Source organism: Eublepharis macularius, chromosome 8 (assembly GCF_028583425.1).
Source record: "Eublepharis macularius isolate TG4126 chromosome 8, MPM_Emac_v1.0, whole genome shotgun sequence".
Lineage (NCBI taxonomy): Eukaryota > Metazoa > Chordata > Lepidosauria > Squamata > Eublepharidae > Eublepharis > Eublepharis macularius.
This window is the reverse complement of record NC_072797.1, coordinates 109,580,313-109,607,185: the sequence shown is the minus strand read 5'-3', so window position 1 is coordinate 109,607,185 and position 26,873 is coordinate 109,580,313. Positions and strand designations below refer to the sequence as shown.

General features: G+C 40.1%; 1 protein-coding gene across 5 annotated transcripts in view; it reads left to right on the top strand.

Annotated features, from left to right (window-relative positions):
• The window catches only part of NFIB (nuclear factor I B), a 242,600-nt gene that overhangs the window by 153,805 nt on the left and 61,922 nt on the right, over window positions 1-26,873 (top strand). For 4 of the 5 annotated variants that reach the window (XM_054987218.1, XM_054987217.1, XM_054987221.1 and 1 more), the window contains exons 4-6: window positions 5,177-5,245; window positions 6,423-6,543; window positions 8,530-8,648. In XM_054987218.1, the coding sequence (XP_054843193.1) occupies window positions 5,177-5,245; window positions 6,423-6,543; window positions 8,530-8,648 (309 nt within the window). Of the gene's footprint in view, window positions 1-5,176; window positions 5,246-6,422; window positions 6,544-8,529; window positions 8,649-16,518; window positions 17,194-26,873 lie in introns of those variants that run through there. The other variant, XM_054987220.1, reaches the window with a different exon arrangement.

Genomic DNA, 26,873 nt, shown 5'->3' with positions numbered 1-26,873 from the left:
TGAAGACAGAGATCCTGTACCTGGGTCATGGGACGATGGGTAGGAAGATCTGACTCCCAACAGAGTATAGTTGGTGCCTGTGTGGATGGTGAAGAGTCTGGGTGTGAGCTTGGATGCCACACTTTTGATGGAGGCCCAGGACTTGGCAGTTGCCAGATCTGCATATTTTCATCTTCGGCAAGTCCGGCTACTTACACCATCTCTCCTCCCATGACCTAGCTATGATGATCCATACAACGGTCACCTCTAGACAGGACTACTGTAACACACTCTATGCAGGGCTGCTTGTGAGCCTGACCTGTAAACTGTAACTGGTCCAGAACACAGCAGCATGGGGACAGCGTTTAGGGCACACATCCACCCAGTGCTATACCAGCTGCACTGGCTTCCAGTTGAATTCTGGATCTAGTTCAAGGTTCTGGTTTTGATTTTTAAAGCCCTTAATGGACTGGGATTAACATACCTGTGGGACTGCCTCTCCCAATATGTCCCCTGGAGAGTTTTACGATCAGCTGATAAGCAACTGCTGGTGGTCCCTGACCTGAGAGACATTTGTCTGGCCTCGACCTCAGCCAGGGCTTTCTCTGCCCTGGCTTCAGCCTGGTGGAACTCTCTTCCATTGGAGATTCAAGCCATGTAGGATCTGTTGCAGTTCCGTAGGGCCTGCAAGACAGAAATGTTCCACCGGGTCAGTGGTTGAGTCCTGACAGTGTCCCCCTCTGGCTGTTAGTGTCCCCACCATGCTGCCTGAGTCTGATAGTTTTAATCATTTACTGTCTGCAATTTAGTGGTTCACCTGCAAATCAGCACTCTACTGGTTTGAATCCCACTACTGCCAGTTGGTGGCTTTGAGTAAGCCACTCCTCTCAGTCCCAGCTTCCCAGCTGCATTGTGGGGATAATAATAATACTAATTTGTTCCCTGCACTGGGTGAGGCACTAATATATCTGTTGCGTCTGATGAAGAGAACTGTGATTCTTGAAAGCTTATGCTTTAAAGTTGGTTAGTCTTAAAGGTGCTACTGGAGTCTTTTCTATTAATCTATCTAGGAGAACGGTATATAAGCACTGTTGTTGTTGTTGTTGTTGTTGTTGTTGTTGTTGTTGTTGTTGTTGTTGTTAACACCTATTTATGTACATTTATATTTATTGATTGGTTTTATCTGTTTTAATATGTATTTTAAATCTGTATTTAAATGCTTGTTGTGAGCTGCCCTGAGCCTGCATGCGGAGAGGCAGAATATAAATCTAATAATAAACATAAATATAAGTATTGAAGTAACTGGAGACTGGGGTCTTTGTAGTGCAAGTTATTGCTGTAATAAAGTATTCTGAAAGAGGCAGGCCTTGGAAACAATGTTTTATATAGTAAATGTTCAAGACTTGCAGTTGGTAATTTGGTACGTTTGAGTGGGGGGAAATCCATTTTTTTAACTACCTGCTTGCCTTTTCAAAAGGTAGTATCGCCTCCAGGTTCTCCTTTTCACAGGCTGTGTTATGACAATTTGCTCAGAACCTCTCTCTTAGAGATGAGGTTCACACAATACTTGGTTTTTTGCCCAGTATTCACAATGACACCAGCCTCATAATTGTAGTATTAAAGTAGGGGTTTTCAAACTTACTTGAAAAAGAAGGCAATTAACCTCTCCCTTGTCCCAGCTCTTTGGTCTGTAGATATTAAAGCATCTCATTTGATTGACCCTCTGATTATAACAAATTACATTGTTCAGATTTTTGCAGGCAAATTTCTTTTCCTCCACCAGATTTTAAACTTAGCAACTATAATAATTAGTGAATTATACTTTTCCACATGGCATTATCCCTTGAGCAAAATGAGTTTTTAGTCACTGACACTGCTGTATTCTTATATTGGGTTTAAATAGTGAAGACTCTGACCATCAGACTGGGATAATTTAGAGATAAATACCAGGAAGGTTAATTTAAATGTCTTTTTTTGTGGTAATCATGTAAAAATGCATGATTACTTCATCTTACCTAAAATCACCATGCTTTGGGTAGGGGAAAAAGTATTTCTTTCTCCTTGCACACAGGTTAATAATCTGAAATAAAACTGAAGCATTGCTCCAAATAAAAGTTAGTACCCAACAGCTACGTGTAGTATAGTCACTCATGCATAACATCAAATGCTTCCATGTTCAAGAGTTAGCAAGAATATTCTGCTGCTTATCTTTTACTGTTTCTACAACAAGCCTCAGCACTTTATTCATGTAAAATGTTTTTTCTGTCACACAGCTGGAAGGCTAATACACAGTCATAGTGGATTTACTAACTAGATACCATTATCAAATCCTCCTGGTACTTGAACATATTGTGTTTACCTTCCTATACTCAAAGGCACCTTTGGAATTCAACTTGAATCGTAGAACACAGTGCTAGAGATGATGTATAATGCCAAATAGTGTCAGCTGTACAGACTGTTTTGCATAGTGTTGCCCTAGGTAAAGCTGTTATTTGGGCCATGTTATTCTTATCTAGAGAGAATGGAAGAACAGTTGATTTAATGTTTTAAATAGAAATTGTTGAGGGAGTTGCATCTTTTTCTGAGATAGTTTTGCTTTCTAGCTATAAAAACCTTCTGAGATGCAAGCCCACATCTTAATGAGTGACTGGTTGAGATTACTTTCATCTTCCAGGCAGTAATGTGTAAAAGTAATGTTAAGAGAAGTGCGTTTTTTCCCATTGTATGGGAAAGTGCTCAGGAAGAGAGATAATCATTTCCTTCTCATTGCTAAAATGAATTGCTATTCTTTATGGTGAAAAAGATTACTTAGTCTTCTTGGATCTTGTCTTAGTCTGCCTTGGATCTTGGTATTGCCTGTTATGGTGGATAAATGTAGAGACTAAGGGCCAAACTACAAGCGACGAATGACACAGGTTGGACACTTGTCAGCTTCTCTCAAGTTTTGATGGGAAATGTAGGCTGCTTGGCGGAATGTTGGACAAGTGGCAGTTCAAAAGTCCATTGGACAGCAGTCAGAGAGCCAAGCTACACCAGGATGCCTACATTTCCCATCAAAACTTGAGGGAAGCTGACAAGTGTCCAACCTGTGTCATTTGTCACTTGTAGCTTGGCCCTAAGACGTTCCTCCTCTGCCATATTTGCTGACTACATTGCCCAACAAACAATTTTGTTTTCTTGTGACCACTTCTGAAACACAGGAAGAATGGGTGCAACTTATTACCCTTATGCTTTCAGTTAATTATAGGTCTTAGCTTATGGTAGACTTCCATTCCTAAATTCGCTTCATGATTTCTAAGAGGAAAAAAAAAAGAAAATCAAATGAAGTCAGTAAAAAATTGTGACAATTCAGGGCACCCTCCCATCAATTTAAATATGCTTACTAACTTTGTAGGGCTCTCTAGTAGGGAAAACTCAGTTTGGTTTTTGATTTAAAAACCAAGGCAGGGGGAAAAATACTATACATTGGGCTGGTACTTACCCACCCCTTGTAGAGAGTTACATTGGAAGTCTCTGCAGGCAAAATATGGTTTTGAATGTTTGGCTAGCAGTTGCAGTGGTTGGTTGGAGTGGCAGATAGTCACCCAGAAATGTTGCGCTCCCTGGTTTCCTCTGCTTACATGTGGGGTTACATTGGCATGATACTATTTATTTACCAAATTTACACCCCGCCCCACTTCTATCTTGTCTGGGTTCAATTTCAGTTTGTTAGTTTTCAGCCTTTTGACTACAGCTGTCAGGCAGTGATCCAAGATTTCGACTGCATAATGAAAATGCATCTTAAAAACCATTAAAACCCAACAAAAATGTGCAGTTAAAAATTTAAATCGTGCTCAAATACACATACAAAAACATGAAAACGAAAATTACACATAGGGCAGGAAGGAGGGGTCACTGAAGGAATGAAACAAAGTCTTTACCCGCTGGTAGAAGTTGGCAGCTGAAGGGGGGCAGGCAACTCTCTGGCGGGGGGGAGTTCTAGCGGAGATAATGACGATATTCTGCTTGACTACCCCCAAGAGAGGCCATTGCTAGCAACTGCTGAGGGAAGAGGAGTCGTGGAACAAATCCATAGTAGATAAATGTTGCAGTGCCGGGAGAAAGAGAAGCTGTTTGCAACAAGCAAAAGTTGCAGCAGGGTATCTTCCTCCCTTGTCTACCTGTTTGGGATACATTGTCCCTCCATGCTCAGTTGGAAACATCAAGGATCTGTCTGGTGTTTGCAGTGCGGCGTACAGAACTTGTGAGAGTTCTGAGAGAGCCATGTTCATCTGCGGTCTTCAGTGCAGTCCCACATTCGTAATATAACAAAACGAGTCTCGTTTTTTCCTTGGTTGTTTGTGTAAAACTGCCCTTTCTTTAAAATTCCCGTAAGTCACCCTGTTTGTGAAGTGTGCCTGACATGAGATCAGAGAGAGAGCCCCATGCTGCGTTCCTTGTCATTGGAGCGATGGGTGTCCTGGCTGAGTTTGTAATGCTTAGGAAAGTTGTGATTGGCTGCAGATCATGTCTTGAATTGCACTATGGCTATGGAGGGACTGTTTATGCTTACATCACCATTTTCAACAGTGTAACATTACACCAGAACTGGGCACAGGATATTGTCTGAGGCTTAGGATAGCAGCTAACATTTGCATTGCACCAGCATACCCTGGTGCTTTCCATTTCTAGTCCCTATGCCAGTGTGCCAGTGCCAGATTGACACTGGTGCAGTGATGGCTGCTGTTCTATCAGCAGAGAGAGCCAGTTTGGTGTACTGGTTAAGAGTGCAGGACTCTCATCTGGAGAACCGGGTTTGATTCCCCACTCCTCCGCTTGAAGCCAGCTAGGTGACCTTGGGCTAGTCACAGCTTCTTGGAGCTCTCTCAGCCCCACCCACCTCACAGGGTGTTTGTTGTGGGGATGATAACATACTTTGTAAACCACTCTGAGTGGGTGTTAGGTTGTCCTAAAGGGTGGTATAGAAATTGAATATTATTATTATCTCTAAATATGCTACTGTATCTCTAAGCTATGCCAGTGTGGCACTTAGTCGCTATTCTAAGCAGTTGACTGATTGGCTTTAGAATTGCTTCCTTAATTTATCAGTGTGTTTTCTGGAGAAATGGCAAGATTTCTTGCATTTGTTACTGATATATGGTTTATCTTTTTTATTTATACAAACGTACTAATTTAATTTTCATGTTTTTCCTTCTAGTGTATCTTGAGGATAGTTTTGTAAAATCTGGAGTCTTCAATGTGTCAGAACTGGTGCGAGTGTCTAGAAGTAAGTGTACTTTTTTATGGCACAGTTCATATGAAGTAATTATTTTTAATTAAATCTGAAAGGATTTCATGTTACTCCCAGACAAAAATACAAAATAAAAAGGCAAATAGAAATCTGGACAGATGTCAGGAAAACTTTTCTAGATTTTATTTCCATTCCTGGGACATTTAAATAAGAGATCCCAGCATAAGGGTTTTCATTCTTGTTATTAGGGACAGAGATTCATAGAATCATAGAGTTGGAAGGGGCCTTGCAGACCTTCTACTTCAACCCCCTGCCCGACGCAGGAACAGCCAAAAGCATCCCTGACAGGTATTTGTCCAGCTGCTCCTTGCAGACTGTCAGTGAAGGGGAACCCACCACATCCCTAGGCAGTTGATTCCGCTGCTGGATTTCTCTTAACGTGAAGTTTTTTTTCTAATGTCCAGCTGGGACCTTTTGTCCTGTAGTTTAAGCCCATTGTTTTGAGTTCTATACTCTGTTGCCAACAGGAACAGCTCCCTTCCCTCCTCTAAGTGACAGCTTTTTAAATAATTAAAAAGAGCAATCAACCACAACCTCTCCTTCCAAACTGAAGATTCCCAAGGCCCACAGTTTTTCCTTGTAGGGCTTGGTATCTAGGCCCCTGATGATCCTGCACCCATTCCAATTTGTCCACATACTACCCAGAAGTGTCTCTCTCATTCAGTGTGCATGCTTTGCATATTTGTTACCCAGGTGCAGAACCCAGCATTTATCCGTGTTAAATTGCATCTTATTCAAATCTGCCCACTTTTCCGGTGCGTTCAGATCTTGTTGAATTCTATTCCTATTTTCAAAGATATTTGCTACTCCTCCCAGTTTGGTGTCATCTGCAAATTTAATGAGGAATAATTAAATATAATATGAACACGTGGTATGGATTTCGTAAAACATGTTACACATAAAGCAAGCAAGCTGCATGACTATCTGGCATCCTAGGTATTAGCTGCCTCAAGTTGGTCTTTGGAGAGGCAGCATGCAACTTTTTGAAATATTATATAGATCATCAATTTATTTTAAGATTATTCATACAGATCAGTCTAGTTTCATATTGATCTCCATTACAGACAAAAACGTTTAGTGTATATTTTTTAAATCTTGTGGTCTCTAAACATTTAGGAAGTAGGAATGACTCTATCCATGCTATGTTGTTTAGCGCCTATAACCCAGGGAGCTGGAGTGAACTTTCCAATCGGAGAACTTCCGAGCCAACCGTATTATCATGATATGAACTCAAGTGTAAACCTACAGAGATCACTGTCCTCTCCACCAACCAGGTGAGCATGCAACTAAAAAAAAAGTACAGATATTTGACTAAAATATTTGTTACATGAAGTGTCTGTGATTGATGTGACTAACTAATATTGTAGATGGATTATGATTTTGCAATATAACTTTGCCATTGTATGTACAATACAATTGTATATTTTAATTAATTAGGTGTAGACAAATTAATATTAAATTATTGTGAACTCAGTGTGTGTTGGTATAATATAAAAAAAATTCAACTACAAAGTGTTCCAGCTATAGTGGAGTCTTAAACAGAGTTACACAATGGATTTAGAAGTGCATAACTCTCTTCGGGAGTGCCGTGATAGAATTACCTCTCTCTTCTCTAGAAACCTCATTTAATAAATACATTGGCAATGCCTTTACACTTGGAATATTCAAAATCTGATGTAAAGCCTGGTTCAGATTTTTAGCCTTAAAAATGCGGATTTGCAGTGCAATCCTAAACAGAGTTAGTTAACACCAGTCTAAGCCCATTGAATATAGAATTCCAAAGCAATACTAAGCTTTATTGTATTTTGAGTTATTTCTTGGAGCTAATGGTATTACATATAATAAATAATAATACTATTCTTCTCTTTTTTGAGGAATTCATACTATGGATCTCTTTGGGTTTGGGGGATGTAATGGACAGGAATAATCCCAGCTCTGCTTCTCCTGGGAAACAACCAATGAGAGCTGGCAGAATCCTGGGCTAGTAACAATTGAAAGTCTGTTGGAGATTCAGTTAAGGCAGTTACTGAGGGAGAGTGTTTTTGGACCTGCTGGAGAAGGCAGCAGAAATATAGCTGGCTATTGATACCTGTTCTGATTGTGTAACACATGTTCTGGTTGTAATACTCTCTGTTTAAGTACAATTTATCTATGGGTTTTTAAATCATTCAGTCCAGTGTCCTATGTTGTAAGTAAAAGTTATTATTTTTTCTGGTTTAGCCTTGGGTGGCTTGCAGTTGTTGATTGAGGGAAAATAAAACATACATACAAAACTCAAACATTCTGGTCATGACAAATGGCCCAAAATTAAATAAGTGGTGGCAGCATATATAGGAACTTATCTCTGAGTTCCCTTTCCCTAATAACCCTGAGAGAAAGTAAATATAGGGAACAGGCTGCCTGTTTGGTGGAGCCTCTGGAAAGAGGGGATCCAGTGTGGATTAGAGTCAGGGCTCTCTGCCTGATAAACAGGTTAGACAGCTGATGTGTTGTGACAGCCTTAACTGCTTATGAAGTCCCAAAGCTGTGAAAGAAGGTTTATGGTTGGTGGTGGTGTGAAAGAGGATCACAGGAGGGTTGCTTACTTTGTCCTTTGCGGGGTGGGGGGGCTTTATCTTCTTCTCACATTAGTATTCCCCTTCTTTAGTTGATTGAATTTATTTTCCTTATCTATTATTTATTTTATGGTGTTGTCTCAGTATTCATGAATCTGTATAACTTGTTATGTACATTTTGAAAAAAAATTAAAACTGAAGAGTTCAATCGAAAAGATTGTTGAGAGTGAGAAATATAGAAAGATACAGACGACTGGGGAACGCAATGGCAAACCACCCTGTAACAAAAAGTCTGCCAAGAAAACATCATAATGTGACATTCCCCATGGGTCAGTAATGACTCGGTGCTTGTACAGGGGGCTACCTTTACCTATGATACCTGTTATGACATCATCCTACATCACTAAAATAGAATGGCAGTTGTTAAATGTCAAGTTTTGTAATCAAATGATCAATACTAGGTATTTTGCAACATACCTAGTATTTTTAGAGAAATCTATGCTAACAGTAGAAATATGCATAGCCTCAGTGTACCATGTGAATCATAGGATTTGGAATTGGAAGAGGAGCAAGTTCTGATTCTAGTTTAGCCATAGGTTGCTTTGGGCATGACACACAACATTCTGGTATGTTGGCTATGCTGGGTTTGTCTTAAATAATATACTGAAAGGCTATTGAAATCACTTAATTCTTGTTTATTTACAGTAAGAGACCGAAAACTATATCCATAGATGAGAATATGGAACCAAGCCCAACAGGAGACTTTTATCCTTCCCCAAATTCACCAGCTGCTGGAAGTAGGACATGGCATGAAAGAGATCAAGGTAAATTCATCTTATATAAAGTGTTTCAAATTTTTGTTGCTTCTTTCATTTTCTTAACATTAATGCTTTATACATCAATGCTTTAAAATATTTTTGGAGTCTTCCAACTGGAATTGTTATGTTCATTAGTAATAATTAACCTAATCACCATTATCATAGTTTTTTTTAGCCACTGATAAAATTCAGATGTTGCATTTATGAATACCAATCTTTTTAATGAAACAATTTTAATTGAAACATAAACCCATCAAGTTAGAGAGCTGTGAGAGTTATTAATCATCTGGCTCCCTGGATAGCAGAGTGTGAATTCCAGTAAATCATTGTATGAATTGTTGAAATTGAACTTTTGCGGGTATTTCTGCACTAGGTGTCTAACCATGAAACCCTAAGCAGAGTTACTCCAGTCAGGGGCTTAGACTGTAGTAACTCTGCTTAGGATTTCACTGTAAATCCACAATCCCATGCAAACCTACCTGGCAGTAAGTTCTATTGAGCTGGGGGGTATTTACTTCTGGTCAGGGGTCATTTTGTAGACAAGGAGCTGGAGGGATGCATTAGCATAACTCATTAGCATATGCCACACCCCTTGCCGTACTGGAAATGTCTCATTAGCGTAACTGAATTGCATATGCCACACTCCCTGGCATCACCTATCCTGGCTGTTTTGGACCCAATCCTGGCCATTCAGGGCAGAAATTGGGCCCAAAATGGCAAAAAGGGGCTGAAAATGGACGAAAAGGGGCCCAAAATGGTCAGGATCGGGCCGCTGCTGAACAGGAGAGTGATCCACCACCTGTCAGAGGCCCAATCCAGGATGAAACGGGCCCCAAATGGCCAAGAGTCAGGTGGGCAGGGGCACCTGACATGTGACCTCATTGGGGAACTGCCGGAACTGCGTTCTGGCATGTTCTCCCTTGAAATGAGCCCTGCTTCTGGTTAGGCATTGTAAACAATTCAGCCCAAAGCAGAGTTACACCCATCTAATTTCATTTAAGTTAGTGAACTTAAAGGGTGTAATTCTGCATAGGGTGGTACTTTAAAGTGGCCACCTTTTTTGGTTTGCTCCTGTAGTTCTGTGGTCTTTAATAGCAGCCTGAGAGCCAAAGAAGATGTAGCAGAGATTATGCATTTAATAATTGCTGTCTTGCTCTGCAAGACAGATTTGTGCCCCAGCCAGAGAGGTGAACAAGTTAGTATCAGTGCCACCCCCCACAATACAGCTGGGGAGCTGGGTCTGAGAGAAGTGGCTGACCCAAGGCTACCTACTGAACTCATGGCAGTAGTGGGATTTGAACCAGTAGAGTGCTGATTTGCAGCCGAACCACTTCACCACTATGCTACAGCATTTATGTCTAGTCTTTAAAAGGTAACTATTAGGAATGCAATTGAAGCTACACATGGTAGGAAAAGGGGGTTTAACTCTTCCATTCCCACATAGTTTTTCTAATGGACCACTACTCAAACCTGTGTACACACAACTCTTATTAACACTTCACACAGTTAAAAACACATTTTTCAAAAGCCCTGTCTTTTTTCCTGTGCTGTTATGTCTTTGTCTATTTCAAATCTCTGCAGTTTGCTCAGTTCTCAAATTGTGAATAATTTTGTCGAAGGCTTTCACGGCCGGAGAACGATGGTTGTTGTGGGTTTTCCGGGCTGTATTGCCGTGGTCTTGGCATTGTAGTTCCTGACGTTTCGCCAGCAGCTGTGGCTGGCATCTTCAGAGGTGTAGCACCAAAAGACAGAGATCTCTCAGTGTTGAGATCTCACTGAGAGATCTCTGTCTTTTGGTGCTACACCTCTGAAGATGCCAGCCACAGCTGCTGGCGAAACATCAGGAACTACAATGCCAAGACCACGGCAATACAGCCCGGAAAACCCACAACAACCATCATGTGAATAATTTTGCTGACATGCCCAGTAACTGCCAGTCCTTTCTTACTGAAATTCCCAGGCATTTGTAAATTATCTTGGTCAGTGTTATTTCATGTGTACAAATATAATTTAAGTACACCTTCCTAGGTTGTATAAACGCTGTGTTTTGTGTAAACCAGCGTCTTACTGGTTTGATAAACAAAGTAATATGTAATTAGTTTTAAGAATATCTAAAGAAGAAACTTGATTTCCACTAACTCTTTAAAGGGAATAAATATACATTACATTGGAGATCTGTATTCAGATTTAATTCAGGTCTGTGACACTGGGCAAAGGAGTATTAATTCTCTCTATCTTTTGTTTTCCCAAATTTAAACTACCCACCCCAAAACGGGGAATTAGCCCCAGTAAAGAGTGGGAAAGACAAGCAAAGACAGGTTCCTGCTTTTGTACCTACTAGGAGGGCTGGTTTCAATTAGGAGAACAGCATGGGGGAGCAGAGGTTTTTAAAGAAGCAACAAAACAAAACTTCACCTTAATGCTATGACACCCTTTATGTTCCTGCTTATTTTGGAGCAACTACCATGTTAGGAGATCTGATAGACCAACATGTAATATGTTGTTTGCCCTAAATTGGTTTTTCTGTTGGTGATTTAAACCAGCTTCCTCTGTTTTGCAAAGTTAGCCAATGTACATGCAAAGGCTGTGAGTGATATGCCCTGAACTAAATTCATAGTAAGCTGATGGTGGCCTAAAATATCAGTATAATGCTGGATTTCTATAGGCACAATTCAGCATTTTAAAAATACCATTAATTTCAAAGCAAGCTGAAACATATGCTTAACTCCCTCCCATGACAACAAAAGAGTTGAAATGTAATAGTCTTGGTGGGACTGTGCCCCCTTTTTATTTCTAGTTTTAATTCATCTTACTTTGGTTTATGTTCATTGAGTTTTATGTTCTTCATTGCTATTGTAAAGATCTTGAGTGCATTATGGTTTCAGCAATAGAAGGATCTCATCTTTTTCCGTCGACCTAGAGATGGTTACCAGAAAGAAAAAATATCTATTTGCCCCTTTTTTTTCCTATCATAGTTTTAGATTAAGCTGTCCAATAGTCTATTATAACTAGTAAGCAGATGCATTCAAAATAAATAATCCATATTATGAAGGTATGTTTGTTTCTGATTTCTATTAGAATTATGAATTCCTGGTTAATTTTCTCCTAATGTAACTGTCGGAATATAATTTTTGTGGTTGGTAAGCCTTGTGCATTTTTTTTAGAGAGAACATGATACTATGTAGAGCAGCTGTGGTGCCAACCATAAAAGTTCTTGTTTAGCTTTCCCCTGATACCTATTTATCTCATTCCGTACTTTGCCAGTGGTCCCTTTCTCCAAATGTTCTTTTCACAGCGTTTTACAGGAAAAAATTAATGGGTTCATTTTCCATTCTTTTCACTTATCATGAAATATCCATTTAGAATGGTTTATTTACTTACTGCATTTTGAGCTGAATTTTCTGCAAACATTTATTTAGAAGTGGCTTTTGCACATACGTATTCAAGCATAGGAGAACTTGACACTGTAAGATCAGGAGTGATCCTTTTAAATACTTTCTACAAGCTACTCGCCAACCACAAATTGAAGTGATTGCCTGTAGCAGAAATGTCACAGATATTTGACTGAGGGATCTCCTTAACTCTTCTAACTCAAGGTTAGAAGCAATCCCACACTGAAATTCAAATTACTTATAGGCCTGTATGAGGACCGTATGGTAAAATAAATAAATACATATGTAATGAGAGGGAAGAGGAGGAAGCAGACAAACCCAAGGCCGACCTCCTGTGTGCTGGGGGAGGGGGGGACTTGCCTATTTTTCTCTCTGTGTTTTGTTATCAATTGAATGAAAGTCACCCAATTCTTCAAACTGAATGTTTGTATAGAGAAGGAAGATTTTAAGTTCTTTCTCAAGGTGGTCTCTGCATAGTTCTAGTTGTGGAGTGTAGAGTTCTGTGGTGCTTAAAGCTTTGGTGACCTTCAGATAAGAGAAAAAATGTGTCTGAATGTATTCATGAGCTTAGCAGAACAGGTTATTTAATAGGCTGGGGGTAAGCACAGACAGTAATTTCTGTTTTTCCTCAGTTTATCAGCCCTTTTCAGGTATAGAATCATAATCTTTTTCCAGATCTTAGTTCTTTTGTTTTGCCTGTTAACAGAGCCTTTCTGCCTGATAATAAGTACTAGTTTATAGTAATGTTTATATTGTTATATAGATTATTTGGGGTGGTAATAGATTGTTTATCTTTGCATTGCTGTGCACATTGCATGGTCACTGAATTCTGTTCCCATTCTATATCTTCATTTAGTCCAAATGACATTTCTTGTGCCACTCTGCCATTCTAGAATTAAATGTGTATGTCTTCTGTTTAATGTGCTTCAGTTATGAGCACTCCCATCATCGTTAATTAGATTGGCAGGTTGATTTTCAGTGTGCATCTTGTATGCGCAAATATATGTAACTCCAAGGTTTTTTAGAAAAAAAAAAGGTCTTTGGTACTAGATGACGTGATTTGTCTTTCAGACAAAAACTTGATCCGTTGTATTATCAGAATAGGGTTTTCTGGAAATTCAGAGGCAGATGCCTTTGTTGTCCTTGTCAGACACATTTGAGTTCTGATTTTGTGGCAACCTCAGCACCAAGGATTGTGACTTTGATGCTCTGAGTTGGTAAGTACCAAGGGACCTGATGTTATTTGTTCCCAGGGATCATCACGGCTCCAAGGGATTTCCTTACTAGTTATGCATCTTTCAGTTTCAAGCTCTTCTCAGATTCAATTACTGGAATTTGTGGAGGCTTTGGTTCTGCTTTCCTCTAACCTCAGACATAAGGGTAGAAAGAAGCTACACTTGCGAAGGGTCTCCATGCGAGAGGACTTGGTACCATCACAAAGGAGAAAGAAGAAACACTATTGACCAAATTCCTGCTTTCATAAGATTCTGGGGCTAGTGGCAGAAGATGAGGTCTTTTGTAACCTCAGTTTTCAACACCCAGTGCCATGAGGCACTGTGCCTTGTGACAGGCACAGCTTTTCTAGAAGGTTCCTGAAGCTCAGCAGCACCTGTGATCTTTGCTCCACAAGTATGAATATGCAGAACCACAATGATTGGTAAGTAATACTTTTTAAAAAAATGATGACAATTTTGTGGTGATTTGAGAAAAAGGGCATCTTGTGGATATTTTTTTAAAAGTATATTCATGGCGTTAAAACTTCACCTTTTTAAAGAAGAAAGTTATTAACTTTAACTTATTGATGAACAATATCAGTAGATGTCTTCAACTGTGACAGTTTTCTTTTAGGCCCACCTACATAAAATAAGCAGATAAACAATAAGCCTGTTAATTATTTAAGCATATGTATTTATGTCCTTTAAATGTCCTTCATGAATTTAACTAATTTGCAAACTAATTTGTAGTCGTTTGAGCAAATCTGTGACAAGGAGCATAATAATCAGTTATCATACTGAAAAAAACCTAGGGAGTTAAGCAGGGCTTTTTTTCTGGGAAAAGTGGTGGTGGAACTCAGTGGGTTGCCCTCGGCGAAAACAGTCACATGGCTGGTGGCCCTGCCCCCTGATCTCCCCCTCTGTCTGGAGATCAGGGGGTGGGGCCACCAGCCATGTGACCGTTTTCAAGAGGTTCCGGAACTCTGTTCCACTGTGTTCCTGCTGAACAAAAGCCCTAGAGTTAAGTATATGAGGCTTTCAAAAATCAGTGGAGAGATTATTGTTCATTTAGCAAGAAGAAAACTAAACAAATCTATAAAAAGAAAACAGGTGAATAAAACTCAAAAGTACAAGTATTTTTCAATAACAGACCCAGAGATCCATGAAAGTAGTGTTGTTTCTGCACATGAAATACCTTTTACTGATTTATGCCAGTTGTGTATTAAAAGGAACAGTTCAGTCAATACTGTCTGTCCAAGTATGATACACATTCATCTGAGATAATATAAACTACTGAAATCTCACTAGGGATTATCAGATTTAGGAGCTGTGTCTTTATGATGGCATGCCAGAAATGGCGTGGACCTACTGTCAGCCATACTCAGGTACCGTTTGTACAGCGGATGATACTGCAACTTCTTAGCAGATATCCAGTAGGATTTTACCTTGCTCTTCTCAGTCTGAGCAAATGGTCCCTGTTATGAAGCTGGTCCACACCTGCACAGTTCTTTGACTGCTCAGCTACTTTTTGCTCTGGGCCACCAGCAGTGATAGACACTCCCTTCCAGGGATGCAGATGTCTGCCATCAGAAAACAAAAAGATGAGGTTCCAGTGCATTCACCAGAGTGCCTTCTTGTGTCTTAAGAAACTGTTTGGACCTTGGTCTGTGTTGAAAACAACGCTTGAAGCTTTGAGGCTGTGATGAAAAGGAATGATGGGCAAATATTGTTTTGGATGTGCTATTTTGTATATAGTAAAGTTCTCAGTAAAGCCTTTCCTTTCCCTCTTCATCCAGCATCATATAACAACCAAATGGTAATGAAGGTGTTTCAGTAGCTGTAAGGGTTGTGTGTGTAACTGCAATGGAAGAAGGCCTCACTTAGAAAAGAGAATTATTTAAAACAAGCGGGGCTTACTTCATTTCCCTTCTCCTCAACCTAAGGTTACCAACCTCCAGACAAGGCCAGGATTTCTCCTGCATTACAACAAATCTCCATACAACAGAGATCAGTTCCACTGGTAGAAATGGCAGCTCCACAGGGAAGATTGTATGAAATTACTTCCACACTGAGCTTCCTCCCCTCCCCAACTCTGCCCTCCAGGCACCACTCTCAAATATCCAACTCCAGAAACCATAGGCAGTCCCCATATCCTCTCCTCTTTCCCTGCTTCCTTTTTTCCCATTAAGGGCCCATAGCAGCTTACATGATCTTCTTCTTCTTCTTCTCTATTTTATCTTCACAACCCTGTGAGGTAGATTAGGCTGAGAGGAAGTGATTGGCCCAAGGTCACCCAGCAAGCTTCGATGGCAGTGCGGGGAACCTGGGTGTCCCAGATCTTAGTCTGACATTCTAACCACTACACCACACTGGCTGTCAGATTCACCTCCTTTTCTCCTCCCATCTCCTCCTGGGAAAAGCCCAACCAAGTTGCAGAAGTTGTACGGTAGCAAGTTGCTTGGGTGAGATGTGTGATGGCTACTGCCAGGTCCAGCCAAGTTGTGCAAGTTTTGAGGAGGCTGTTACTAGGCCTAGGCAAGTTGTTTGGCATCAAATTGTAGCCACCTCTGCACTTTGGTGAGCTGTGCAAATTTAGTGGTGGCGCATTTGCCAGTGGTTACTGCTTAGCCTGGCCCTGGTGAATCATCTCTCCAGGGCAGGAGGGAGGGAAGCAGGAGTGGACTGGGAGGCTGAATATCCCTGGAAAGGACCCTTCCCTGCCTTTGACAATAACCAATGTTTGAAGGCTGGCAATATTGTTCTGGTTGCCTAGCAACCCCCATAATAACCACTGGGATCTCCTTTTTATGTTATGCTGCTTATATTATTTTGGGAGCCTCACCCCCACAGTGTGTTTTTTAGATGTTAGATTTTTCTGCAAACATAGGGCTTTTCTCAGGTTTGTAGAACAATCAGTCTTGTCTGTACATGACTTTAATCTCTGGATATAAATAGCCACAGATGTGCCATGTTGAGAGCAGCCATATTGATGTAATAAGCTTCAGTTACTGCTATGCAGTGAACCTATGAAAAGACCTGGCATGATTTTAAAAAGAAAGAAGTCCTTTCTGGTGAATGGCACCTATTGTTCTCATACAGTTTTTCAAAAGGTAAATTGTTTACTAAAAATCAGACTTGGAAGAACATATCTGCCAATAATTTGAAAAAAATAGTATGATACTTTTACTTACTTGTATTGTTTGTAAGATCTTATATTCTAGAACATTTAATATAGAGGTGTGTACAAATAAATTAATTTTCATTTTACAGTTACATCGTCATGTTCATTTTCCTATGGCTCCCCTGCATTCATCGGCAACCACCAGTTGGAGCCGCAGCTTATCATTAAAACGGAAGCGCATGGATCCCCTTCACCCGTCCTTCATCTACCGCCTGCTCCACCTTGTGATGAGGAACAAGTATCTTCCGCTGGATATCCCTCTTCTGGACCTTTGCCATCTTTTGCTATCTCCCCAACTTCTGGACTTGCTTTTCCTGGAATCCCTTTAATTACAGGTCCGTCTCCAGATGGATCATTCCTTATTAGGCCCTCTTCTCATGGTTTTTCTAAAATGGATATCTTAATTTCTGAGCTAAGAGAATTAAAAGAGGAGGTAAGTAGTGCTGTACAGCAGCTGAGAACCATAACTGGGCAGCTAGGCCACTTGCTTGCCTATACAGGACAAAGCTCAAAGAGTCCTAAGGTACCCACAGAAGGATAAGCAATGACATTTATAGAGGAGCTGTCTCCATCTGACAGATACATCCATTATGTAAGAAGGATCTCATTGAATTGTGTTACTATATGTTCAGTACTTTCAAAAGCATGAAGAGCTTATTTATATAAACAAGTCCAGTTAGCAAATTGTTGTACTCTTGTAAATGTTTAATATTTCACAACATATATGTATATATATAATATAAATAAATGTATACATTCATATACCTCAGTCTTTGTTGTATTTTTAAATTTACATTTAAAAGTAACACCCACCAAAAAACATCTTCACTTATGCTTTTTCATCTTAAGAATTGTTCTTTACTGTCTGTAGATAGAGAAATACATTTCAAAGGTAAACTACTTTGTCTAACGCTGTTTGCAGCATTCTTTCTCAGAAAATGGTACTATAACAATAGTGTCATTTCAGTGGGAATCTTGTACAAAAGTTGGATAAATCTAGTGTTTATTCTATTATAATTACTAGCACAGCTCCCAAGTTGTTTCAGAACATTAAGATTCTTCCCTCATGGAATTCCTTTAACAATTGCAAGCTATGAATGCTGATTTTTTTTTCATAACTAACAGTGCTTTCCTATGCAGAGTTATTCTAATCTGAGCCTACTGATTTCAGTGGGTTTAGACTGGCATAACTCTACATGGGATTGCTCTATACATAACTCTATTTGACCTGAACAGTTTTGACGTTATTAGATTTGAGGGTAGGAGTACACAAATAGGAGGATTTTAGAAAAATATTTTAGAAACCAGTCTAATTGGCATATGCTGATGCTTCTACTAACTGCAACATTAAGGCCTAGATTTGTCAATAATCAATTAACTTGGATTCTTTGAAAACAAACCTAAGCTAGGGGAGGACTTTTAAACAGAAGAAGTCCATTTAAAAAGAGTAATATATGTGCAAGATCACATCTTTTAGTACAAAATATCCTGGAATAACTAGCACTGCATTATTTCACTTTTTCAAATAATAATTACTAGTGGTATTAGCATACATTTAAAGAATGTGGGTAGTCCACCATGTCTCACTTAAAATGCACCTTCATGCATTTCCTAGAATTAGGTAAAACAAGAAAAGAAAGTGACTAGCAACATTTTCTGATGTAACATGCAAAATGTGACTTGCACATTGCATGCACGGTGAGATGACCAGTTTAGTTGATCACTTACAAATTAAATCATCATCAGGTGGGCAGGGAGTACAAACCATGTGCATGTATTTCCCCCTTGCTTTTATTTAACATAAAATGGGCTTTTGTTATGAGCGCCACAGATTATTCAAGGTAACGGCACCAGAATTCAAGGGGGGAGGAAGGGTCAGAAATTTGCTTCCCTCAGTTTATAAAACAAGCCAAAATTTGGGCCAGCTTAGAAAACCCTGCAGCAGTTCTCCACCACTACCAATTTCAACGTCCTTGGGGGAAGAGTGGGATAAAGATGTAGTGAATAAATAATAAAATGTCTTTTCTTTTTAATTAAAAAATTCCCTTCCAGCCACCAGTGTTTCCCCTTTCACCAAAACTAACCTTGCTGTTAGAGCAGTGGCTGGGAGAGCTGCCATCAGCGGTACGGGCCTCATCATTCCAGCCAGACTATTTGTTGCTGCTCAGTTTAGCTACACATATATCTTGGGAAGTTACTCTCCGGGTGTCTTTTCTCTGTCCTGCCCCCTTTCTGAACACAAATCTGTTCTGATTTTATGACACTTGCTTCTTTGCAAGCATAGAGTAAATACTCAGTAGCCATGGATGGCTGCTTGTGAAAGGGGTGGGGTGGGGGGTGGCTCGGGGCAACCAAGTAATTACTTGTTGTTTGTTCTCCAAGAGGCAAACATTTTTGTGCTTAAAAAATAATTGTCATAATCCAACTTAGCTATCAGTGATAATGTGTGGATGTGTGAAAAGTGTTTTGCATATGAGTTACAGAAACATACTTGCATTAAGCTGTAGCTAGTTGTTTTTATTGCCTCTGTCTGCCACAGTAATAATCTGTTTTAAACAACAGAGGTGACCAGATTTTCTTGATTTGTATAATTAATCAGTTCTTATTTCCCTATTATATCGAAGAATACTTTTTCTTAAGTGTAGCTGATTTTAATGGGCTTAAGAGTGCCTGTGTTGTGTTTTGACCTATGTCTGAATTGGTACTTGTCTCACAATAATTTCTTAAGTCTGTGACCATTTTAAGTAAGAAATATTTGGCAGTCTTGTATCACCAAGGTTAAAATATTGATTTTGCTTTATTGATTTAAAGTAGAGGGTCAAAGTTTCTTAGAGATTCTTAATACTAATAAATAAAATGCTGTCTTCAGCAGTTTTCCTCCCTAGAGGCAATATGCATCTCAGTGATTCACTAGTTCATAATGGATGAACAACGTATTATCCAATATCGTGTGCAACGTGTTTGGCTTTTAGAATTAAATTTCCTTATGTCTGTCATGGTTTTAAAAAAAGTTTTATCTCTTTGTTTGATATGAAATTGGGAAGATGACTAGATGATGTAATCCATAACATCTTTATAAATCTAATATTTCAGTGTTAATATTAAGAGGATTTTGTAATCAGATGTTACAAGACTACACATGTTGCTTGTACAGCAAAGTTAAAGGCTGAGGCAACATGTAAATATTTGTCTCAATGGGCATTATGCAGCATTCTGAGAAAACATCATAAAATGTTTTCACATTCTGTTCTTCCAGTTAACAACAGAACACTGTGGGGAAACCCGTAACTGTGATGGGCAAGAGAGAGGGAGCAGGGTGATGGCTCATACATTGTATGGACTCCGTGGAACTATCACTCACCTCTGTGTAACTCTAGGGATACAGACACATTGTATCTTCTCAGCAGCATAGAACCCTTTTTTCTAGTGTTTAGGGGTCACGCTTAGTTTTGTTTCCCTGTATTTACATATTTCACCTAACTTTTCCTTTCAGGAGGATACAAAACAGCTCACAACAACAACAAAAATACAATATAAATAAACCAACCAACCAAAAAAACAGCAGAAGCACAACTACAACCCATAGGCTAGAACACTTTTTGCTTGCACCAAAGGCCCCTGCCTCTGGCCATGCCCAAGCTTTATACACGCAACAGGAAGGGAAAGCAAATGCTTGTTACAGCTGGCAAAGATGTTTCTCTTAACCTTTCCTTTCTGCGCCTATTTTGTCCTGGATAGCCCACAGAGTCAGCCTTGATTAGTAATTCGATGGTAGACCTCCAAGGAAGACCAAGGTAGCTGTGCAGAGGGAGACAATGGCAAATCACCTCTGTTAATCTCTTGCTTTGAAAACTCCAGCAGGGGTTGCCATAAGTAATCTGTGACTTGATGGCACTTTATACACACAAATCATCTCCATGGTAATAGAGATGTTTTGTTGCTGCTCCACAGTTTTGGAAATTCATCTCCCTCTTTGTTTTGAATGAAGCCAGTATGAGGTAGCTTTTAATCTATAGCATTAGTATTTTAGTTAGAATTTTATTCTGATTATTGAAATCACCTACTTGTGTTTTCAAAAATAGTTCCCTCCCTGAGTCTTTGGATCAGGGCACACATAAAAGGAGTTAAGATTTCCGCCAAGCTGGCATTTCCTGGAACATTTAGATTGAATCAAGGGGTGCTTTGCTGCATGAGAAAGATATCTTCTGTTCCCTGAATGCCTTTTTTCCACCATGTGCCAGAGTATCACACACAGGAAAATGAAACTGAATGCAAATATATTTTTGCACTTGCTCTAGAGTTCGTACAGCCTCTTGCACAAGATGAAGCATAAGGGCTGCTGTGGAACTGATCTGGTAAAAGACTGTTAGAGTGCGCAACAAAGTGGCGAATTCGGTGTAGAGTGATGTATATAAAGGGGTGGGGGAAATCCTCATTTAACATATACAGTAGCAGACTCTGAACTGAGATTTTGGGTTCGTGGTGGATAACTCAGTAGAAATGTTGACTCAGTGTTTTGAATCCAGAGCTGCTCAAGCAGACTCCTAATGGACTTGACACAGGACTGCTTGAGCAAGACCTGGAGCAGCTCCGAGTGTTTTCCTCTCTGTAGTGGCCAGGACTTGGTTGCACAAGACCTTGAACAGGCAGAAATGCAAGTGGGGAGACTAAGTTTGACTTAGTGCAACAGGTTAGAACAGTCTTTTCCCTCCTTGCTTTTCCACTTGTTAGTGCAAATGGAAATTTTGCTGTGGATCCAACCCAGTGTATAGCAGCAGAGAAAAAAAAAGATTCTAGGCTAGAGACTAAAGGGGTTGAAAGTAAAGGTCAGTATCCTAATGCCCTTGAATATATGTTTTGACTGCATATATAATATTTAATATTGTTCTTTGCTGGTCTCAAAAAGCTAGAAAAGGTGAAGAAAGTACAATTGATATGGTCAAGGGACAGGCGTATTTTACCTATGAGGCAAGATTAAAGAATATGGAGTTTTTCAGTTGTTTTTTTTTTAATTTCTTAGATGAGAAGAACATGCCAGAGGTTTAGAGAGAGAGAGAGGGGGGATAGAAAAATTTCTCTTTCCATGATACTTGAGGGCAGGGCTTTTTTTCAGCTGGAACGCGGTGGAATGGAGTTCCAGAACCTCTTGAAAATGGTCACGTCGATGGCCCCACCCCCTGATCTCCCGGCAGAGGGGAGTTTGGATTGCCTTCCGCGCTGCTCCAGTGGCACGGAGGGCAATCTAAACTCCCCTCTGTCTGGAGATCAAGGGGCGGGGCCACCAGCCCCCTGATTTAAACTTTAAAAAACTCCCCCCTTGTTCCAGCTGACCCAAAGTGACGTCATTGTGTGGTCCTGGGAGCATGCACAGACTTTGCGCACGTGCATGTGGTTCCAGGGGCACTACCTCCTGCCAAGAGTTGCCCCCTGTGCTGGCAACCCACTGAGTTCCACCACCTCTTTTCCCAGAAAAAAAGCCCTCCTTGAGGGCATCCTCAATGATTGCAATGAATGAGCAGTAATATTGATGAGCAGTAGATTGGAAATAAAACAAAGCTGTTCTTCACATGACAAATAATTATTTTAGGAAATTCACTGCCATATCTGTATGGCCCCTTCCAACTCTATGATTCTATGACATAGCGATGGCTTCAGGTGTAGATAGCCTTAAAAACAGACTAGACAGATTTATGGAGGAAAGTTCCATCAATGGAAAGTAGCCATATGGCTAAACAGAACCTCCATGTTTGGAAGCAGTGTGCATCTGAATACCAGTAGTTGGAGGACAACAACTGGGGGAGGCTCTGGCCTCTGTGTTCTGCTTGTATACTGTCCATCTTATTGGCCACTGTAAAAAAATAAGGATCGTGGACTAGATGAAGCGCTGGTATCATCCAGCTGGGCTCTTTATTTGTCCGTATAACTCTTGTGCAAGCATGTTTGGAACTGTGCCAGCAGTTGTTTTTCTTGTGGTCGTGATTCTTTGCATCCAACCCAATGTTCGCTTCAAAGAAACAAGGCACTATAAGAAGTGTGAAGGTGTGACTAAATGGAGAAAGGGTTGGAATTGAAACAAGGGTGGAATAGCTGCAAAGCTATTTATTCTACATCTGTGCTCCGATTCCTTTGCGACTCTTCTCCTGTAGCATCATAGAAAATTGAACATGTTGCGCTGCTGTCTGTGAAAGCTGAGCAGGTGTCCAACGTAGGCAGGTGGATGCTTGAACTCTGCCGGCTCACAAGTTGACTCCAGTAAAGTTCTATTAACAGGTGGCTTACTGATTGGTGTGCCATGTGACATTTATCGAGGGAGCTGCTTGGATGGCAGGCTGCTTCATACAGAGGCAGAGGGTCTTTGCTTTTGATGAGGAAATTGCTGAAACTCATGTCTCATTAGTGTTTCCTAAGGTTCTTTGGAAGCAAACAACAGTTTAATTAAAGTCTGACGTAAACACATTTCTGCACACTTTCCCTGCAGCATTTTATCACATTAGAATTGATCAAAATAGTTGCCTTGGGCTGACTTGAACAGATATACATCTGGAGCACCATTTGTGCAAGCTGCCGTTGAGCAGGCTGCAGACGCTGTGCTTCACAGCAACTCTTTTTTACCTCTCTTTGTAGATACGGAATTACCTCGTTGGGAGATGAGTTGATCTAACATTTTTTTTTTTACAGTTTGCATACGTCTTTATACCTTTGATGTCTTTGTGCTTTAAAATTTATAACATGATGCAGTCCAGACATGCATATTCTTTACTTTTATAGTATTATGCAAGAATAGGACAGTGCTGTTAAGCTTTTAACCTAGCCATGCTGCTCTCAAAAAATGGTTTTCAGTTCCAGTATTGCTATAATACTTGGTTCTAATAGTTTAGTGTCAGCTGGGTATTTGGATACATATTCTTTAGAAGATGATCAAACATTTATTTTAAAAAGGAAATACAGTTAAGTCCCAGTCATAAACAGAGCCCAAGTTTACTTTATCTGTTCCCTATACAAATTTGTAACAAATTTATAATCCCAGAATCCTGTCTGCTACACACAATCTCATGACTTATTCTATTGAAATGCCATTTTATTTCTGAATAACATAAATAGGCTTGAATCCTGCTTAAAATTACTGCTGACAGAAAGATTTCTGTCCTTAGATTTCCTGCTGCAGACAGAAATGCCCCCTGTGCTATTCTCAGAGGAAAAGGGGCCTCCAGGAATAGCAGGGGGAAATTGCAGGTCTGCTGCAAGAGCGGAGTTGTTGGCCGTAGCTGTCACTCCAGTGTGAGATTCTGGGTGGCAGGACAAGGTCTTCAGTGTCGCACAGATGTACAACATCACTTCCTATGCAAAAACCAGAAATGATGTCATCTGTGCAGAGCGACAGTTTAAGATTTACCCAAAGTAATGACATCACTTTTGGTTTCACACCAGAAGTGAAACGTTGCAAGTTGGTGTGATGCTGCAGAAACCCCGCCCCGCCCCCCACATTACTTTCCCTTGCTGGCCTGTTGAATGGCAATGGGGAACAGGGGACCTAGGGCCAGGCAGGAGGGGGGAAATTGATGAAAATAACATACACAACCTTGCACCAGCAGAAGTTTTAGGTAAGATTCATACCGCAGACTCCATCATGGAAATGGATTTTCAGACAGAGCTGCACCTCTGGACTCCTGTGAAATGTACCCCACCTCCTACTCCCTGCAGTGCTATTTTCAGGAATTTTAATATGCTTAGTGCTCAAGATTTGGCACAATTCTTTTGCAATTGCTCATTATTTAATTAACAACACTGATTTTAACATTTGAAATATACTTTAGCTGTTTTAAAGTGTTAGAAAAAATAAAAAGGACACTGATAGTGAAATAGCATTGGTTTCTGCAGGAAATTAGCTAATGTGTTGATATATAAGAGAACACAGCGACCTTAATGTCACACCCAAGTTGTTAATAAAATCAGATAATATTTTATGGTTAGTGCTACACCCTAATGCATCTTACTGTGCCTAAACTCGTAGTCAAGGAGAGACTGCAAATATTCTCTCTGTTCTTTATACAAACAGTTTTTGTTTTGCCTCAGTTGTACACTGCCTCTATTATTCCACCAAGAACAGATCATAAGCACTCCACTGTGATGTCAGTGCATATTAGGGACACTAGAGAAACCATTTGAATAACTTCACAGCATGAAGAATGCAGAAAACTATAATGAGCGTTTCAGCTTCTCTATGCTTGTCGCTTGAAGTTCTGCATATGTTCCAGTAAAAGTGCATAATTTATTCTGTTCTATTGGATACTGTTTTATTCTTTCTTAAAATATATAGCTCCTGCAAATAGTGATGTGTGCTATGCTATACAAAGAAGGAAAAAAGTTTAGAGTAATAACTCCCATTGCCATTTCCTTTCATCTACAGCTTTCCTCATGTATAGTGGTTACAGTATTAGTTTGAATATGTAATTTTTGCAACTGGTGGTATTTGAAGGAATATCACTGGGTAACTATAGAATCCCTTCTTCCCCTCATATATTCATTTTGTGTTTGGGATACCTCCCAGGTAATGGGAGAGTGGGGTTACAAAGAAACTCTGATTATATTGCATTTCAAAAAGCATTGCTTCAAGAAGCTTTTTTTTTTTAATTAAAAAAAATCTTTTTTTCCTTAATGTGGTGCCAGTCCCTAAGTTAAATCTGTGTTATACTATATAGGCATGTAAAAACCACTATTTATAAAAGTAGCATTACCGCCATTCAGTTCTTTTGTTGAATATAATTTTACAAAAGATGTCTGCAATAATCTCTAACTTGCACATCTCCATCTCTGCTCGTAGAGGCACTCCCTGTAGGCTGGGATAGCTAAATGGAGCATCCGTATTCAGAGGGAGTATATCTTTGTGGACATCAACGGCTGAATGCTTTAGCCCTCATGCAGACTTATATGCAGTGGCCTTTGTCCACTTCTAGAAGTAGAATGCTACATTAGAGAGCTACTTTGAGAGCCACTTTGGTGTAATGGTTAAGAGAAGCAAGACTCTAATCTGGTGAACTGGATTTGATTCCTCCGCTTGAAGCCAGCTGGGTGACCTGAGGTCAATCACAGCTTTTAGGCGCTTTCTCAGCCCCACCCACCTCACAGAAGGATTGTCATGAGGATAATAATAACTTTGTAAACTGTTCTGAGTGTGGCATTAAGTTGTCCTGAAGGGCAGTATATAAATCAAATGTTGTTGTTATTGTTATGACTAGAGACTTGCCCAAGAGATCTAGCTGAATCATTGATCCATTATTTGGCCCCCATGTTTACTGCTGCAACACATTTGACAGAAAGCAAACTGAAGAGACCAAAAGATAGATGACTTCCCTGAGGCTGCAAGCTAAGTACAAGTCCGGGCTGAACCCCAAGCATCAAATCCTTCCTGTCAACTCCTTTTCAGTAAATTTACCCTAAAACATTCAAACCATTCCCAGATCTTCCAGATCAATGTGATTTGAATGAATTAATCCTTGAAACTTTCATTTCCCCACTTACCTGCCTAAAAGAAAAGTCTCCTTTTTTCGCATACCCGCTGAACAACTTCCCTGCATGGCTTTCCAATACTCTTTCCCTGTGCCTTCAGAATAAAGAGGAGGAACTGGATGCAGAGCCACATGACACAGCTTGCATCCAATCAGCAACCACCTAACACTGCAGTGATTGCTAGCATCACCTAACCTGCTGCAGCACACATGCTCACTCAGCACTCTTCCGTTGAGGATGGAAGGAACCAGGGCTTTTTTTCTGGGAAAAGAGGTGGTGGAACTCAGTGGGTTGCCCTTGGAGAAAATGGTCACATGGCTGGCGGCCCCACCCCCTGATCTCCAGACAGAGGGGTGTTTAGATTGCCCTCTAAACTCCCCTCTGTCTGAAGATCAGGGGGCGGGGCCACCAGCCATGTGACCATTTTCAAGAGGTTCCAGAACTCCGTTCCCCCGTGTTCCCCCTGAAAAAAGCCCTGGAAGGAACAAAGCCTCTTAAGCATTTGGGGGCAAAGAAAAGTACAGCACAAGTCAGCCTGCCTTGATTTGTTACTGTCTGTCTTTCATCCCCTCAAGATGGCAGTTTGATGTGCTTTGTGCCTTTGTTAAATGAGCCATGCCTGCTCTTCTGTAACTTGTTGGGTTTTTTTCTCCAGACAATATTGTAAGAATGTTTTTACAATGGGGGGGGGGAAGCTTATGCAATCAGGGAAGAGTTACAATTCTGAAAGCAAATATTTGTTCAATTTTGCTAAGTGGCTTTTTATAAAGGTTGTGCTTGAATGAAAAAGGTGATTTGGTCTAATAAACCAAAAGGTCATAATAAATAAAGAAGCTAGTGCAATTTGCAACTGCTCCAGAAGCAAGTTCAGTTGTTTGAATAAAGATTTCAGTGATATATTACAAGGAATTATGTTGTATCACATTTTGAAACTATT